Here is a 15878-nt window from a genome sequence, read left to right on the forward strand (position 1 = left end):
CACAGTGCCTAGCACACAGTGGGTACTATAAATGGTATCTGGGAATGGCATTTGGATTTTGGGATTGTGGCTTAAAATATAGTAAGCTCTTGGCCAGGAATGGAGAGAACCTACAAAGGGCTGGTAAACATTTGCTTGGAGTCTTGAGAGTCTAATCAAATAGGCTTCAAATAGAAGAAGAGGGAGAAATTCGAAGGAGAGGGAGAAATTCAAAAGGGAGGGAGAAAACTGCTTTTGTATATCTATGAGTAATAAAGGAGAGAATCAGGTAAGTCCCTGATCAATTTAATGAGTTCCCCCAATCAACTTGAGATTACAGGACCTAGGGGGCCATCTCTAGTCCTCTCGATCTATATCTGGCCACTGGACCCAGATGACTCCGGAGGAGAGAGTGAGGCTGGTGACTTCCCAGCCCTGCCTCACTGAAATCCAATTCACTTGCAAGTCATAGCATCACCTTCCTGCTGTCATGGGCCTTTTCAAGAACAAAGGACAAACCACAACAGGACCTAGCCCTTTGTCAGAAGAGGCCCCTGCCATGGAGGTGAACTTATTCACTGATATCTAATTGATTGGGGCTTCAGAGATAGGGGCTCCCTCCTGATGATTTGCTGACTGAGGCTCAGGAAGATGGACTCACTGCAGAGTTTATCCCTTTGGGATCTATAAAAGTGAGCTATGAAGTACCTTGGCCCATCCCCATTTTTTCTTATCTCATATTTTCTCTCCCTCGGATTTCAGGCCAGAATGAAGCAGTTGGGGGCAGGGAAAGAGGATTTCTCCCTCTTCCCACCCCAGGAAGAGAAAATACCAACTTGTCAGAGGAGGGCATGGTGGCTGTCCTATGCCTGCCCAGGCGTGCCTATAAGGAGAGTTCTTGGACCTTCAGTTCCTGGATGTCTTCTAACTTTCTGTTTCCTCATTTGAACATGTCAGGGGCTAGAGAATGCCTGAGAATAGATGTTTCCTTGATTCACATCCCATCTGACCACCTACCCCAGCCATCTCTTTGTTGTCTATTCATCTGTGCTCCCCTTGGACCATCAGACCTTCTGAGACCATGCTCTGGGTGACCTTAGTCTAGTCAGCTTTGGAATTACCACCCTGGCTGGGGCCATGATGGGTGAGTCAATCAGCGAAATGCACCTAGTCCGCTAAATCTAGGCAGCCCTCGGTCCCAAAGCATTTGATTGACTTCCCTTATGATCTACCTGGCCACAGACTTGCCGCCATCCATCCTAGCCTCTGTCGCTTTCCTCTGTGCCATGGTCATAAACTTATTTACTATTAGCTCCCCATGCCTGCGTGGATGATACTTGGGATATAATAGGAGGAATTAGTTTCTCAAATTTCCAAAACATGTTTACCTAGGGGTAGTGCCCTAGGAAATCAAGGGCACTCTCTGTTAGGCCTTTCCTGGGGAATGGTAAAGACAAAAGAGACAGAACCTAGAGAAACTGCCTGTAGGCCTGAGCTGCTGGAAAGCAGGAACTTTGTTCCAAAAACTGGTTGGATGGGGCACCTGGACCAGTGTTTGAATGAACTGCCTGAGACTTTATTAATGCCTGGGAATCATTGACGTCAATTTTAGAGAAAAGCAATTTGGAAAAGTAACTTCAAAAAGTTTTCTTCTCACACCCAAGGAGTATAATCAGGCCAGGCTAACACACTGCCTTGGGACTGATAATTAACAGCCTCATCTTATCGATCTGGAAAAAGGAAGCAACAGCAGGCTGGGAGCTCACAAGGTGACAATGTATCTGGACAGCCTTAGGAAGTCATTGAGTCCAGAACAAGAGGACCCTGGGTGAGAAAAGCTTCAAAAAGCTTTAACAGGCCATTAAGGAGGTGTGGAGGAGGGGCAGGGTGGCCTGCCTAGCCCTAACCTGTGAAGATAAAATTATGGCAGGCAAACACAAAGGTCTCTTCCCTGAAGTGCTGGCTCCAGAGCAGGGGCTCTTAAACAGAGGTGGGGTGAGGGGAGGGAGCGTCTGTTCTGATAACTATTTCAACAAAATTGATTTCCTATGTAATCCTATGTATTTTATTTTATTCATTTACAACCAGTATTCTGAGAAACAACTGCCAAAGCGATCCATGACACTGAAAAATGTTTAAGAACCCTGGCCCTAGGTGAAGGAGGCTGCCAAAAGCCCCTCTGATTACCAATCTGTCAAATTTTCTGACATTGCCAGTTTTATACTTACTCTGGGGCAGGTAGGTAGCACAGTGGATCAAGTGCCTGGCCTGAAGCCAGTAAGATTCATCTTCCTGAGTTCAAATCTGGCCTCAGAGACTTACTAGCCGTGAGACCCTGGACAAGTCACTTCACCCTGTTTGCCTCGGTTTTCTCATCTGTAAAATGAGCTGGAGAAGGAAATGGCAAATCACTCCAGTATCTTTGCCAAGAAAACCCCAAATTGGGTCTCAGACAGTTGGACACAACCGAACAACAACAATACTTTATTTAGTGAGTGTCTCCTAAAGTTCCTGTTAAATGCATGTCTTCAGGGATCCAAAGACAAGTATACTTGAAAGAATAGGGGAGGGCTCAGAAGTTTTTGTTGCTGACTTTGTGGTATAGGTGTTGTTGGCCTTTGGCAAACTTTGTGTCAAGACCTCAGGCAACTCACAGCACTGTCTTATGCATAAGACTTCACAGGTATACACACAAAACAGGGCAATGCAGACATACAGGGAAATCCACATGGGTAACTAACCTCAGATTGCTCAGAGCAGAAAAGGCTTATCTGTGGCAACCTTTCTGGGCCTCACTTCCTGCATCTGTAAAATGAGGGGGTTAGACTTCATGACCTGAAAAATCCTATCCCCTCTCAAATCTATGATCTTATACATCTTATACATACACAGCTCTGCTGGTCCAGTATAATGGACTGGCAAAAACATCATCCCCAAAGGCTCTGGGCTGCCAGATGGCCTCAGAGTGGGAGAAAGGCAGCAAATCTCATTGGGGCTATTGGCAAAAGCCCCCGCCTTTCAGTTTTCAGAGCTCAACTGCCCTCCCTCCTTGATTACAGCCCCAGTGCGCTCCCTGGGAGGGGAACCATGTTAGCCAGGTCTCTGGGATGGACTCGTTGCCAAAGAGCAAAGCCCTAAGGCAATGGATACTTGTCAGTGACCTCCAGAAGAAGCCACAGGGATCAGGGAGGTAGGTACAGCAGGTTATAAACAAACTCTAACATGCAGTGAGCCTGACATTGGAGAAATGAACGTCGTGATCAGCTCCATCCCAGCTTAGCTGGGGAATTATTGTGGAGAGCTTGCCAGCAGAGAAGAATGGGCACCTCCAGGAATAAGAAGAGGGTTAGCAAGGCTTAGGGAGGGGGGCAGCTCTGGAAGCTTCTGTCTCTACCAGGGCTGCAGTGGGGAGAGTAGCACTTCTTCTCCTTAAACCAGGAATATATTTTGATTTGCAGAGAGAGCTGCATTGGGCTGAGTTCAGGAGCAGAGCCTGGCTGAGGTTTAATGGGGCAGCCCAGGCATGACTGTGGTAGTGTAGAGCCCCTTTGTATCTCTCTGTATGTGAATGGATGGGTGAGTGTTGTCTCCTGGGAAAAGTGGCCAGCAGCATTTGTGGTCATTGTGTCCGTTAAGGTCTATAATTGTGTGGTTGTGCTGCTCAGGAGCCTAGATAGGGGTCATATGCAATTGGGTCTGATGAGCAGGGGCAGTGGACCTGGCTGATGCAAACGTCACATGGCCTTTGTAGCACATGAAGATGTAAGTGATTCTGGGTGACTGCCCATGTGGTGAAGATAAACCTTTTTAAATTGGCTGTGGAACAAGACCTGAGGGGCATTCCAAAAGCACTAACCACTCAAAGCTAGGTCTCTTCCTCTCCAGATATGACCCGCTCACTAGTCCCCATTGCATCTATAAAAGCTGGGGGGAAAGGGAAGGGAAATTGAAGAATGATTGGATTCAGCCCTAGAGTTTCAGAATTACATTCACTAAATAAACTCAGAAGAGTGCCCTATTATGGACAGGGGCCACACCAGTGGTGTTTCTAGGCCCAACCACATGTTGGCATGAGTGTCTGTGCTCTCTTCTGTATCTGCACCTCCGGCACAAATACAGATCTCATCTCCTGAGGCTTTGTTGTTGTACTTGTCCTTCATTCTTGAAGAGGACCATGACATCAGGAAAATGATGACATGACTTGCAGTTGACTTTGAGTGAGGAAGGGCTGTGCAAGGTCACCAGCCTCACTTTTTCCTCCAGAGCCATCTGGATCCAGTGGCCAGATATTCACCAGGATGACTGGAGATGGCCCAGGATGCATTGGGAGACCCTGGCCCTTTTAGGCTGAGGTCATTTCAGGTGCTCACGGTGAGTGAGGTAATGCCCATTCTATGAATAGGCCTCTTTAAAAAGTTAGTCAATGGTTCCTACTAACCATTGTCTTCTGTATCGGGATATGTACACATGAAATTTACAAACTATTTAGCTTTGGTCCCCTCTGCCCTGTTGTAGAGCCAGTGGAGAATGGGCCAAAAAAGTGCCTAAATTGTGAGCAGCTAGGTGAAGTACATATTGACTGTCAGTAAGGGGCATAGCAGCTAACCAACAGTGAAGTACTGGTCCTTGCCAGCCCTCACCACCTACCCCTTGCTCACATGCTGCTAGATAAAGTCTGCTGAAGCAAGTAGGATTGTCCTAAAGGATCATCCTTCAACGCGCATTGTCTTATTTTACCTAGACTGTAAGTTCTTTGAGGGCAGGGGATGTCTTTTTCATCTCATATTTACTGCTAAGTAAGAACTTAGTGGTTTGCACAATTCTTTCTTCACAAACACCTTGGGATGTAGACAGAGCAAAGATAATTCTCCCCCTGAGCCCTAGAGAAGGAAAAGTGACTTGTCAAGATTTTGAACCCAGGTCTTCTGTCTAAAGTCTAGTGTTTGCCTGCACACACAGCCCTGCTCATAAGAGGGACTTGTTACACATTTGTTGAATGAGTCAATCAACAAGCATTTATTAAGTACCTACTGTGTGCCAGGGACTTGAGCTAAGTGGTAGGGATACAAAGACAGGGCACACAAGTCTCTGCCCTCAGGAAGCTTACATTCCCTATCTGGGGAGACATATGTATATAAATATATATATATATATTTAGAGCAGACCTATGATTTCATTTTAAAGGGAATTCATGATAAGGAAACTCCCTCTATACATGCAGATCAAGACTTGCTCTAAAACTCAGAGTGTGAGTGAGTTGTCTGGGGATGCTGAGAGGCTGCGACTGTATGAACCTCAGGTCAGATCGTGGGTATAAGAAGTGGGACCTGAACCCAGGGCCCCGACTCCAAGACCATCTTGCCAGACTCTTCTGATGGTGTAGCACATGTCAAGAATTTAAGCACATAATTTTAATATATGTGTATTTACTTATTTATAATTATATATGTACTACTGAACTAATAATTGTGTACATTATATAATACACACAAAATATAAATTTTTAAAATGAGTAAATAAAACATTTTCAATATGATTTCATTTTTAAAAAGACGTTAATGAATGGATGGCCCCTTTAATCAAAAACTCAAAAAAAATTTAAAGTTACTGTAGACACTATAAAATATCTGAGGATCTACCTGCCAAGACAAACTCAGGGCCTATGTGAACACAATTACGAAACACTTTTCACACAAATAAAGTCAGATCTAAATAAATGGAAAAACATCAATAGCTCATGGTTAGGCTGAGCTAATATAATAAAAATGACAATTTTACCTAAATTAATTTACTTATTCAGTGCCATACCAATCAAACTACCAAAAAATTATTTTACAGAGCTGGATAAAATAATAACAAAATTCATCTGGAAGAACAAGAGGTCCAGAATATCAAGGGAATTAATGAAAAGAAATGCTAGAGAAGGTGGCCTAGCCATATCAGATATCAAACTGTACTATAAAGCAGCAGTCATAAAAACTATTTGGTACTGGCTAAGAGACAGAGTGGTGGATCAGTGGAATAGGTTAGGTACACAAGTTGCAGTGGTCAATGACTATGGCAATCTACTCTTTGATAAACCCAGAGAATCCAGCTTCTGGGCTAACTCACTATTTCGCAAAAACTGCTGGGAAAATTGGGAAATGGTATGGCAGAAACTGGGCATAGACCAATATCTTATACCGTATACCAAAATAAAGTCAAAATGGGTTCATGACTTAGGAATAAAGGCTGATACTATAAGCAATTTGGGAGAGCAAGGAATAGTTTACCTGTCAGATATATGGGAAAGGGAAGAATTCATGACCCAACAAGAGATAGAGAGCATTACAAAATGCAAAATGGATAATTTTGATTATGTTAAATTGAAAAGTTTTTGTATAAACAAAGCCAATGCAACAAAGATTAGGCGGGAAGCACAAAACTGGGAGAAAATCTTTACAAACAGTATCTCTGATAAAGGCCACATATCTAAAATATACAGGTAACTGAGCCAAATTTATAGGAATACAAGTCATTCCCCAATTGAGAAATGGTCAAAGGAATATGAACAGGCAGGTTTCAGAGGAAGAAATCAAAGATATCTATAGACATATGAAAAAATGCTCTGAATCACTATTGATCAGAGAAATGCAAATCAAAACAACTCAGGTGCCACATCTCTCCTGTCAGATTGGCTAACATGACAAAACAGGGAAATGATAAATGTTGGAGAGGATGTGGGAAAATTGGAACATTGTTACATTGTTGGTGGAGTTGTGAACAGATCCAGCCATTCTGGAGAGCAATTTGGAACTATGCCCAAAGGGCTACAAAAATGTGCATAGCCTTTGACCCAGCAATACCACTTCTAGGGCTATATCCTAAATAGATCACACAAGGAGGAAAGGGACCCATATGTACAAAAATATTTATAGCAGCTCTTTTTGTGGTAGCAAAGAATTGGAAATCAAGGGGATGCCCATCAATTGGGGAATGGCTAAACAAGTGGTGGTATATGAATGTAATGGAATATTATTGTGCTATAAGAAATGGGGAAGATAGGGACTTCATAATAACCTGGAAAGACCTACACGATATGATGCTGAGTGAGAAGAGCAGAACCAAGAGAACGTTGTACACAACCACAGACACAGTGATTCTGTGATGATTAACTTTGATAGACTTGGATCTTCTCAGCAATACAAGGTTCAAAGATAGCCCCAAAGGTCTCATGATGGAAAGAGCTATCTACATCCAGATAAAGAACTATGGAGTATGAAAGCTTTCTCTATCTGCTCTCTCTTTTTGTCTATATCTTTTTGGGGGGTTTTGTTTCTTCTTTCTCATGATTCACTCCATTGATCATGGTTCTTCTTTATGACTTGACTATTGTATATTTACACAATAAATAAAACACAATGTTTAATGAGAATGTATATGTAGAACATGTATCAGATTCCATGCTGTATTGGGGGGTGGGGAGGTGAGGGAGGGCAAGAAAATTTGGAACTCAAAAACCCGTGGAACCGAGTGTTGTAAACTAAAAATTAAAACATTTAAAAAATCAAAAAAAATCAAATTGAGACGGGAAGACCCTCAGGGTTCCTGGCCAAAGGAGAAACCATTACTATTTTATTATTTAGTGTTTACTTTCATTCTGTGCTAGGAGAGCAGGGACCTATTGTCCAATCTTTGAGCTCCAGGGTGAGGTGGGTTTAAGGCTTGGTTTTTGAGAAAGAAATTTAGCCAGTAAACCCAAAGTAAAGGAGGCAGCCTTCAGTGGAGAGGGAGAGGGAGAGGGAGAGGGAGAGGGAGAGGGTGAGGATGAGGGTGAGGGCGAGGGCGAGGGTGAGGGCACGCTACTCACAGGTCATGTTTGTCCTTCATTCTTGAAGAAGACCATGACATCAGGGAAATGATGACATGACTTACACTTGACTTTGATTTGAGTGAAGGAGGGCTGTGCAAGGTCACCAGCCTTGCTTTCTCCTCCAGAGCCATCTGAGTCCAGTGGCCTGATATTCATGAGGATGACTGGAGATGGCCCAGGATACATTGGGAGACCCTAGCCCTTTTAAGCTAAGGTCTTTTCTGGTGCTCCTGTGAGTGAGGTAATGCCCATTCAATGAATAGTTCTTGAGGCCTTAGTGGGAACACCTGGTGGAGGCCCTCACCTGGCCTGTGAGTGGCCAAGAGCTGGGGGCAGGTCTGAGTTGGTTAGGATAGTCGAATAGTGGCTCCTGGGGAGAACCCGCTAGACTCGTATCTTAAAACCTGATTCTGACATGTGAGCTGTCTGTACTAAAGAGGAGGAAGTAGCAGTCCCACATAATGAGGCACAGGATATGGACATTTTTGTGGGGAGGGAGGGGCAGGAATAACCTCAAGCCAGGACATGGGGACAAGGGATGGCAACTTAAGAGAGAGGCTTGGGCATCATGAAGGCTCTGGCCACCTGTTAGAGCAAGGTGAAAAGAACAAGAAGGAGAAGGAGAAGGCGCAGAAGACCAATTTGACCAACCTTACTGTTTTGCTTCAGCACATTCGTTTGTGCCCAGACTGAAACCAATGAATGAAAGCTGTTGGTTAAACTTGCCGATGTTTTGTTTAAATGTTGTTCTTAAAAGTCACTCCCTGATAAAAGCTGTTATGAAAGTGGCTGGGAGCTGAGAGCAGACTGTGAAAGCTACAACAGTTGCTAAGGGGATCTGAGTATGGAAATTCGAATTCCAGCTAAGGGAGGTCCAAATCTGTCAGGGAAAAAGAAGCAATCTCTCTTTCCAAAGGGAAAAAATTAGTCGGGGAGGTGAGAAGGAGGAAGGCAGGACTCCATTCAGATGGCAGTATAGTGAGGAGAGCCACCCCAGAAAATTCAGGTAGGAACACACGGGGAGAAAAATACTCTGGGGCATGTGTACCTGTGCTGTGGTGAATGAGAACATATGGGTTGAAATGTGAGCCAGCTTTAATCAGTGTGTCCTCCCAGGGCTGTGGGAGCCAGGCTATTTCAGAAGAGAAAGTTGGTGAGTTCGCAGGGAAATTCTTCCACTAAAATATTCTCGGGGGTTGGACACAAATGTTGCCTCTTGGTGGACTGGCTAGAGCATTGGATTTGGAATCAGGAAAACCTGAGTTCAAATCCTACCATGCATGACCCTGGGCAAGTTATTTAAATTCTCTTGACCTCAGTTGCCTCACCTGTAAAATGGGGATAAGAATGGCACCTACCTCAAGGATTATTATGGAAATCAAATGAGATCATATAAGTACAATTTTTTGCAAACCTTAAAATGCTATATAAATATCATATATAACACATAATATATATATATACATGCATATATATATATATAAAATTTTATTATTGTTATCTGACCTGGGCCTTAGTTTCCTCCTCTGTAAAATGACTCAACGGGCCCCAAGGTTCATTCCAGGTCTAGATCTCAGATCCTAGGATCCTTGTCCATTGCCACATATTTGAGTAGAGTTGACCCCGGGGTCTTGAAAGTTCCACCAGGAAGCACTGTCAAATCCTACCAAGCCAGAAAAGGCTTTAAATGCAAACCCAGTTAACGACTATGTTTGTGTTTCATGGACCAGCCAAGCTAAGTAGAGGGAATGTCATCATCAGAAGCCTGGCTGCCAGGGAATCAATCATTTTGGCCACAGCAATGCACACAGACAGGCTACCAAGGCATGAGGGGCTTACAATTGGTCTGTGAAGGGAGTAACCACACCAATGAAATCTGGGAAATTTCACTTGTTAGAATAACCAGAGAAATTGAACATGAAGACACGAGGTGGTCAGAAGGCCACTCAAGCCCAGGAGTTGCACAAGATAGATGAGAGCCTGGGGTATTTTTGATTTGTTTGCCTTAGCATGCCGGTAACTCTCCTACTAGGAATAGGTGGCCCATGGAGTTGAAATTTGTACATGTCCAGAGGGTGAGGGTTGTATTTTTTTTGGCTCTGCTATTAAGTGCCAAGAAATTGAGTTCATTTTCACCTGGGAGTCAGGTGATGAGGAGAGGTATTACCAGGAGCCACAGCAGCCACAAGTCCTGCCCCTCCCCCCCACCAAGGATCTGCCTGTGATAGGGCACATGGCAGTGGAGAACTATGGGAATATAACACAGGATTAGAAGAAAGCCATTTGTTGCGGGGAGGGGGGGGCTCTGCTTTTGGTTTGAGGGACAGCAGGGCAGAATAGAAAGAATATTGGATTTGGAGTTCAGCAGACTCAGTTCAGCCCTCAGTTCTGCCATTGTTATATAAACCTGGAAAAATCACTTCACCTCCCTGATTCTAAGGTTCTTCATCTGTCAATTGGCTTCCCCAACAGGGGCATTGTGAGGAAAGCCCTCTGTAAACCTTAGAGTGCCATAGATATCAGTCATTGTGATTAGCAGCAGCAGCAGCAGCAATGTATTGATGGCCCATGAGGCTGCTTTCTTTTCCCCTTGGCTCTCTTACATGGTGGAAAGGGGAAGCTTAGAGAGATAGCTACTAGACAGTGAGTTCTGTGAGAACAGGAGCTGTCTTCTTTGTATGCTACTTAATTCCTTATACAAAGTAGATGCTTAATACCTTTTCAATTGAATGAATGGATGGTTGCCACCTGTAAATGAAGCTATAAGGACTTAACTGTAGGACCAAGTACCACATCTACCCTCTGAAAGTTGTGACTTTTGTGATTAGAGATCTGCAGTGAGTTCTTGAAAGAGCATTCTAACTGGTATTATTACTAGAAAATGAGGGGTAGATTAAGTTGTGGTTGATCACAGGTAAGGAATAATAAAAGTGTGCCCTCAAAGAGAAATTCTTATTTGCAAGTTACTATGTTTACCTGCTTTAATAAAGAGTTCAATTTGGAGATAGCAAAAGCATCCTCTTCTGATACTCAACAGTTCTGCCTATTAATCAGAAGGTGGGGCAGGTCTTTCCAAGTTGAAAGACTTCAGATGTGGTCTAATGACAGGCTGTAGGACTGTCATCTATGGACAAGTCCTCAAAGGCTGTCCACTAAGTCATAGGTCTAAGAGATCATAGGCTTAGAGCTGGAAGGGACCCTCAGGGGTCATAGGAATCCAAAGAGCAATGGATTTAGAGCCAGAAGGACCTGCTTTGGAATCTGAGCATGATCACTTTCTGCCTATGTGGTTATTTAATCTCTTTGGGCTTCAGTTGTCTCGTGTGTGAAATGAGGATATTGGTCTAGGTGACTGGCCTCTTTGTGCCTCACACATGACCATCTCTCCCCCATCTCTGTGCCTTGGCATTGGCCATCCCCTGCGCTCCTCACCTCTGCCTCATAGGCTCAGCTCTTTTGCCATTTTCTACAAATCCTTCCTGAGAGCCCCACTCCAACTACTTTGTATTTAACTACTTTGTATTTTTTGTATTTACTTTCTTACTTTTATTTATAATAGTGTATACCTTAGACTTAACAAAGCTGAAAGGAAGTGGCAAAAAAGCAGACAAAAGAAATGTAAAGTGGAAGCTCTTTCAGGTGTAAAGAAACATCCCAAGCCCTCGAAATGGGCTGTGGCTTGAAGAAGTCAATGGAGAGACAACTCAAGGTACCAACAGTTTCAGTACCTTTGTCTCCAGCCACTCATTTGAGTAAGACCCCAAAAGGAACCTGGAAAGTATAACTGGTTGATCAATATTGGTAACGGTACCCCTTACTGAGGGAGCTAGCACTGAATGAGGAATAATTACCAAGCAGGAGAGGCTAGATTTCTCCCACCCCCTTTCCAGAAGGGACAAACCACAAGGAAGGCCAAGGCACTGAGTGAGTCTAAGAGGAGATGCTGCTGAGAATGGTAACACTGAGCCAACAGGTGAAGCTGGTAAAGACTCTAGCAGCCTATTTAGGAGGGAGCCCAGGGAATTGGTACAGTGGGTAGAGTTAGGCTTAGAGTAAGTTAGACCTAAGTTCTAATTCTGCCTCAGACTCTTACTAGCTGTGTGAACTTGGGCAAGTCCCTTTGGTGCTCTCAGCTTCAATTTTCTCATCTGTAAAATGAGAGAATTGGATTCAGTGGCCTCAAAGGTACCTTTCAGCCCTAACTCTATAATCCTTCAATCTATCCAGAAGAGTCATGCATCCTGTGAAGAGCCTCTTAGCAGTGCAATACACCCAGCCCAGCTCAGACGACTGCAGCCTAGCAGTCAACCCATCTTCCCAACCTAGTCCAAAGGCTCACCAGCTGAGCAACTTAGTTGACTCCACCCATTGGCAGATTAACCAATCCAACCAAGATACTATGAGGAGGAGTGAGTTCAGCTGAGCCACCCATCCAATGGAGACTCTGTGTCCTTCAAGGAGCCATCTCAGCCTAGCAGTTGAGTTCCTTCTTCATCATTCACAGTGACATTCACCGTACAGTGAACTTCATGGGGACTCTCGGGAGAAATAAATAACAGTGAGGCCCTACCATTCCAGAGGTTACCTTGGGCATGAATGTTCCCTACATATGTGCCTCACTACCATCGTATTTTAAGTCCATCATTCTTTCCCCCATGGTCTCTGTGTGTGTCTGTGGGACAGGGTGCCCCAGGTTTGGGGACAAATGCTATGTGACTTCTGAATTATTATTCCATTTGAATAAATTCCTTTTCTAAAAAGCTATTTGATTCTACTGGCTGATTGCTAAGAGGAAAGTACACTGGTGGGGGCTCAGGAATTACAATATTAGGATAATATTAGAAGGCTAGCCACCCATAGGATTACCCCTAGAATGCAAGGTAGCAGCTATCCCTTTGGAGACACACGTTGCCAGTATGAACTGGGGTAGAATTGGAGTCAGAGGTACAACTTTATATATTTTTGTTGTTGTTTAGTTGTTTCAGTTGCGTCTGACTCTTTGTGACCCCAATTGTATATACTTATATATATGTACACATATGTATATGTGTGTATATATGTATGTGTGAGTATTCTCTCATTAGAAGAGAATAAGGCTCCTTTGTAAGTTGGGATTGTTTCAGTCTTTGTACTCCCAGCACCTGGCAGTGTCTGGCACATAGTAGGTGCCTAAGAAATGCTTGTTGATGATTTATCTATTGATTCTAAGGTACTTCCCAGCCCATTAGTTCAAGGACCAACCTAACTTAGTTTTGAGAGGTTTATGACCAGAGGCTGAATATCAATGGATGGGTTGGAGGTGTCGGGCAGGGGGAGGGGGGATACCATTTACAAAAACAGTCTAATAATAAGGCATAGAGGAGTTGCAATCCATATATATGAAAGGAATGTCCAATTTCATGGAAACATAATGATGTTATGATCTAATCCAATGTCTTCATTTTACAGATGAGGAAACTGAGGCCCTAAGGGTACATATCAGAGCTGAGATACAAACCCAGGTCTTCTGACTTATCCTCCAGTGCTCTTTTCATTACAACACATTGCCTCCACTTTATAAGAGGACTCCTCCCCACACTAAGAGCAGTGGATATATGTCCAGCATCATCCTGCCAGCTTTGGGACCTTTCCTGGCTATTTATATGTAGGAGAAAATGGCCAGTATTGGGTAGGCCTACTCTATGGCCTGAGCCACTCCAAGCTCTGCCCAGTGGCCTGGCATCAAGTGGAAATGCAGCCCCCCACTCTAACACCAGGGTAGGGCCACTGTTCCCAAGGAGCAACCAGACACCCTCCCCGCACAGAGCATAAAGGACAGCACAGTGCTTGCTGCCTTTCCGTGGGCCCCACAATACCCTCCGAAAATAACAGCCAATGACAACATTTTGATGCTGAAATCACAATATTTATTACAACACACCACAGAAAAAGTATACATCTAAAGTTTTATTCCCCCAGCAGCCTCTATCCATCAGTATCATGCATTTTCAAGTACTTTCGATCAATGTACAATACTACTCCCATGATAGATCATAATAGCTCATAGCCAGCTATAGTGTTAACTGTCGGATGAAATGCTCAATCCTACATGCCGGCTCGTAGCCTTACAAATGCTGAAACCTTGCATAGTGAAGATACAGTAACGGTAGAGGTGAGGATTGCATATAAAATATACCTACGTAAACCTACCTAGGATATCTGCAAACGACTCATTCTACACGTGAAAGTATCTTCAACTAAATGTATTCGAGTACCTTCTCCTGTTGTTAACCATTCACCGGTTATGAAAGAGAATCTGACATGAGGTTTGTTGGTGATGAAACCTGAGCAGACAGCACCATGATGGAAGAAGGGCCGTCTGGCACGGCTAGTGGTCTGACTGTATTAGAGAACAGAGTCCGGAGGTGGCTGTGAGCTACTATGTGTATCCCTTCTAGTTTTTCAGCTCTTCCAGGTTCCAGTTTCACAAGGGGCCTGAGAAGGCCCCTACTAACTTCTTTGTGGGGAGCAGCTGGGGGATAGTATAGTATACGTAAGTGGCATGCATCCACAAGAGAAAAGCAGCGGGGGGTTAGGCAGTTTGCCTTAAAGGAGTTGTTACACCAAAAGATACATCAATAGGGAGATAATTGTGCACGGGTAACAGGTCTGCTAAAATGAAATTGGAGGGGCAAGGTGTCTGAGACACCTGGTTCTTACTTATTGGATTTTGAATCGGGAGACTTGGGCTCATAAGATTGAGGGCTGGAAGAGACCTCGAAGATCATTGGCCAACCACCTTTATGGTGGAAAACTAAGTGGTCTCCAAAGTCCCTTTCTGCCCTCACATCCCATGGTCCTACAGTTTCCTCAAACTTTGGTCCCTCTCCCCTGAGGCTCTCAAGTAGAGAACAGCACCAAAGAAGGTGGGAATGTTTCTGGGTCATCGGCTTGTGTGAGATTTGTCAGAAGAGATGAAGACCCGGACCATCCCCCCTGGTGAGGACAGAAATATTTTGGAAATACTGGCCTGGAGGGGTCTCCAGGTATGAAATCTCATGGGAACCTCTCTACCTCCCCACAGAAGCCTGAGTCAATCATGACTGGCAGCCTCTGTGGTTTGAGCCTTCAAATTTCTCACCCACTGAGATCTCTCATTCTACCTTAGAAGTTGGCACCTGTCAGATCCTGCCCGGCACATTGTAAGGGAGTTAGGGGGAAGGGGTGGGGGAGCAGAAATTGCAGAGGGAGCAATAGATATGTGTCCGTTTAGGACTGGAACCAGCTGCAGCCAGGGCGTGGTTCAGAATCGGTATCATCAGAAAGGGGCGATTTGGCCCGCTTTTCAGACTTTGCAGGGGCCTTGCCCTTGCCCTTGCCCTTGCCTTTGCCCTTGCCCTTGCCCTTGCCCTTGCCCTTGTCTTCAACCTCATCCTCTTCCTCTTTGGCCTCAGCCTGGGGGGCCTGCTCTTCAACGACAACATCATCCTCAGAACGTGCCATCTGGCGCTGGCTATGGGATGCAAACAGCCTCATGCAGACTCCTGAAAAACATTAACAATGACCAACAGTTAACAGCAAATATTAACAACGATCTTATAATCGTACAACCCTTTCTATTTTCCTTAGGTACTAAAAAACCAGGGCCCAGGGCTGGAATGGAGCTCTGTACCAGGCTTGGCAGTGGTTGGCAGGGACCTCTGAGGGTATCTTGAGGGCCCCTGCCCAAAACAGCGCCCTGAAACATAATATTGACAAACCCTGAGCTCACCTTGGCTGGAGGAGGCATCATCAGGGGTCTGAGCTCCATGGCCAGACCGGAAGGGACGCAGGCAGAAGATAGTTTTGGAGCTCTTGGCAGTTTCCTTTTCCATGCGGCCAGGGAGCCTCAGGAAAGAGAATGGCGGGAAAAGAGTGGGGATCTGGACTGCCCCAGCACTGGTGCTTGCCACAGGCTCATCAGTCAGTTTGTGCGCACCCCTGAAATTGGAAAGGGCAAGTTATTCCAGGGTCTTTAGATAATTTTTCATTATCTGTATTTAAGGAGAGAAATAGTGGATTTCATTGG

At 44.5% G+C, this 15878-nt stretch overlaps 1 protein-coding gene across 1 annotated transcript in view; it reads right to left on the bottom strand.

Annotated features, from left to right (window-relative positions):
* Positions 1–13718: 13718 nt before the first annotated feature.
* ARHGAP36 (Rho GTPase activating protein 36) overlaps positions 13719–15878 on the bottom strand; it is a 43132-nt gene continuing 40972 nt past the window's right edge. The window contains exons 11-12 of the mRNA XM_036739823.1: positions 15582–15790; positions 13719–15354 (exon numbers count right to left, since the gene is read on the bottom strand). Coding sequence (XP_036595718.1) covers positions 15080–15354; positions 15582–15790 — 484 coding nt within the window. The 3' untranslated portion in view covers positions 13719–15079. The remainder of the gene's footprint in view (positions 15355–15581; positions 15791–15878) is intronic.

This window comes from Trichosurus vulpecula, chromosome X (genome assembly GCF_011100635.1).
Source record: "Trichosurus vulpecula isolate mTriVul1 chromosome X, mTriVul1.pri, whole genome shotgun sequence".
Taxonomy (NCBI): Eukaryota; Metazoa; Chordata; class Mammalia; order Diprotodontia; family Phalangeridae; genus Trichosurus; species Trichosurus vulpecula.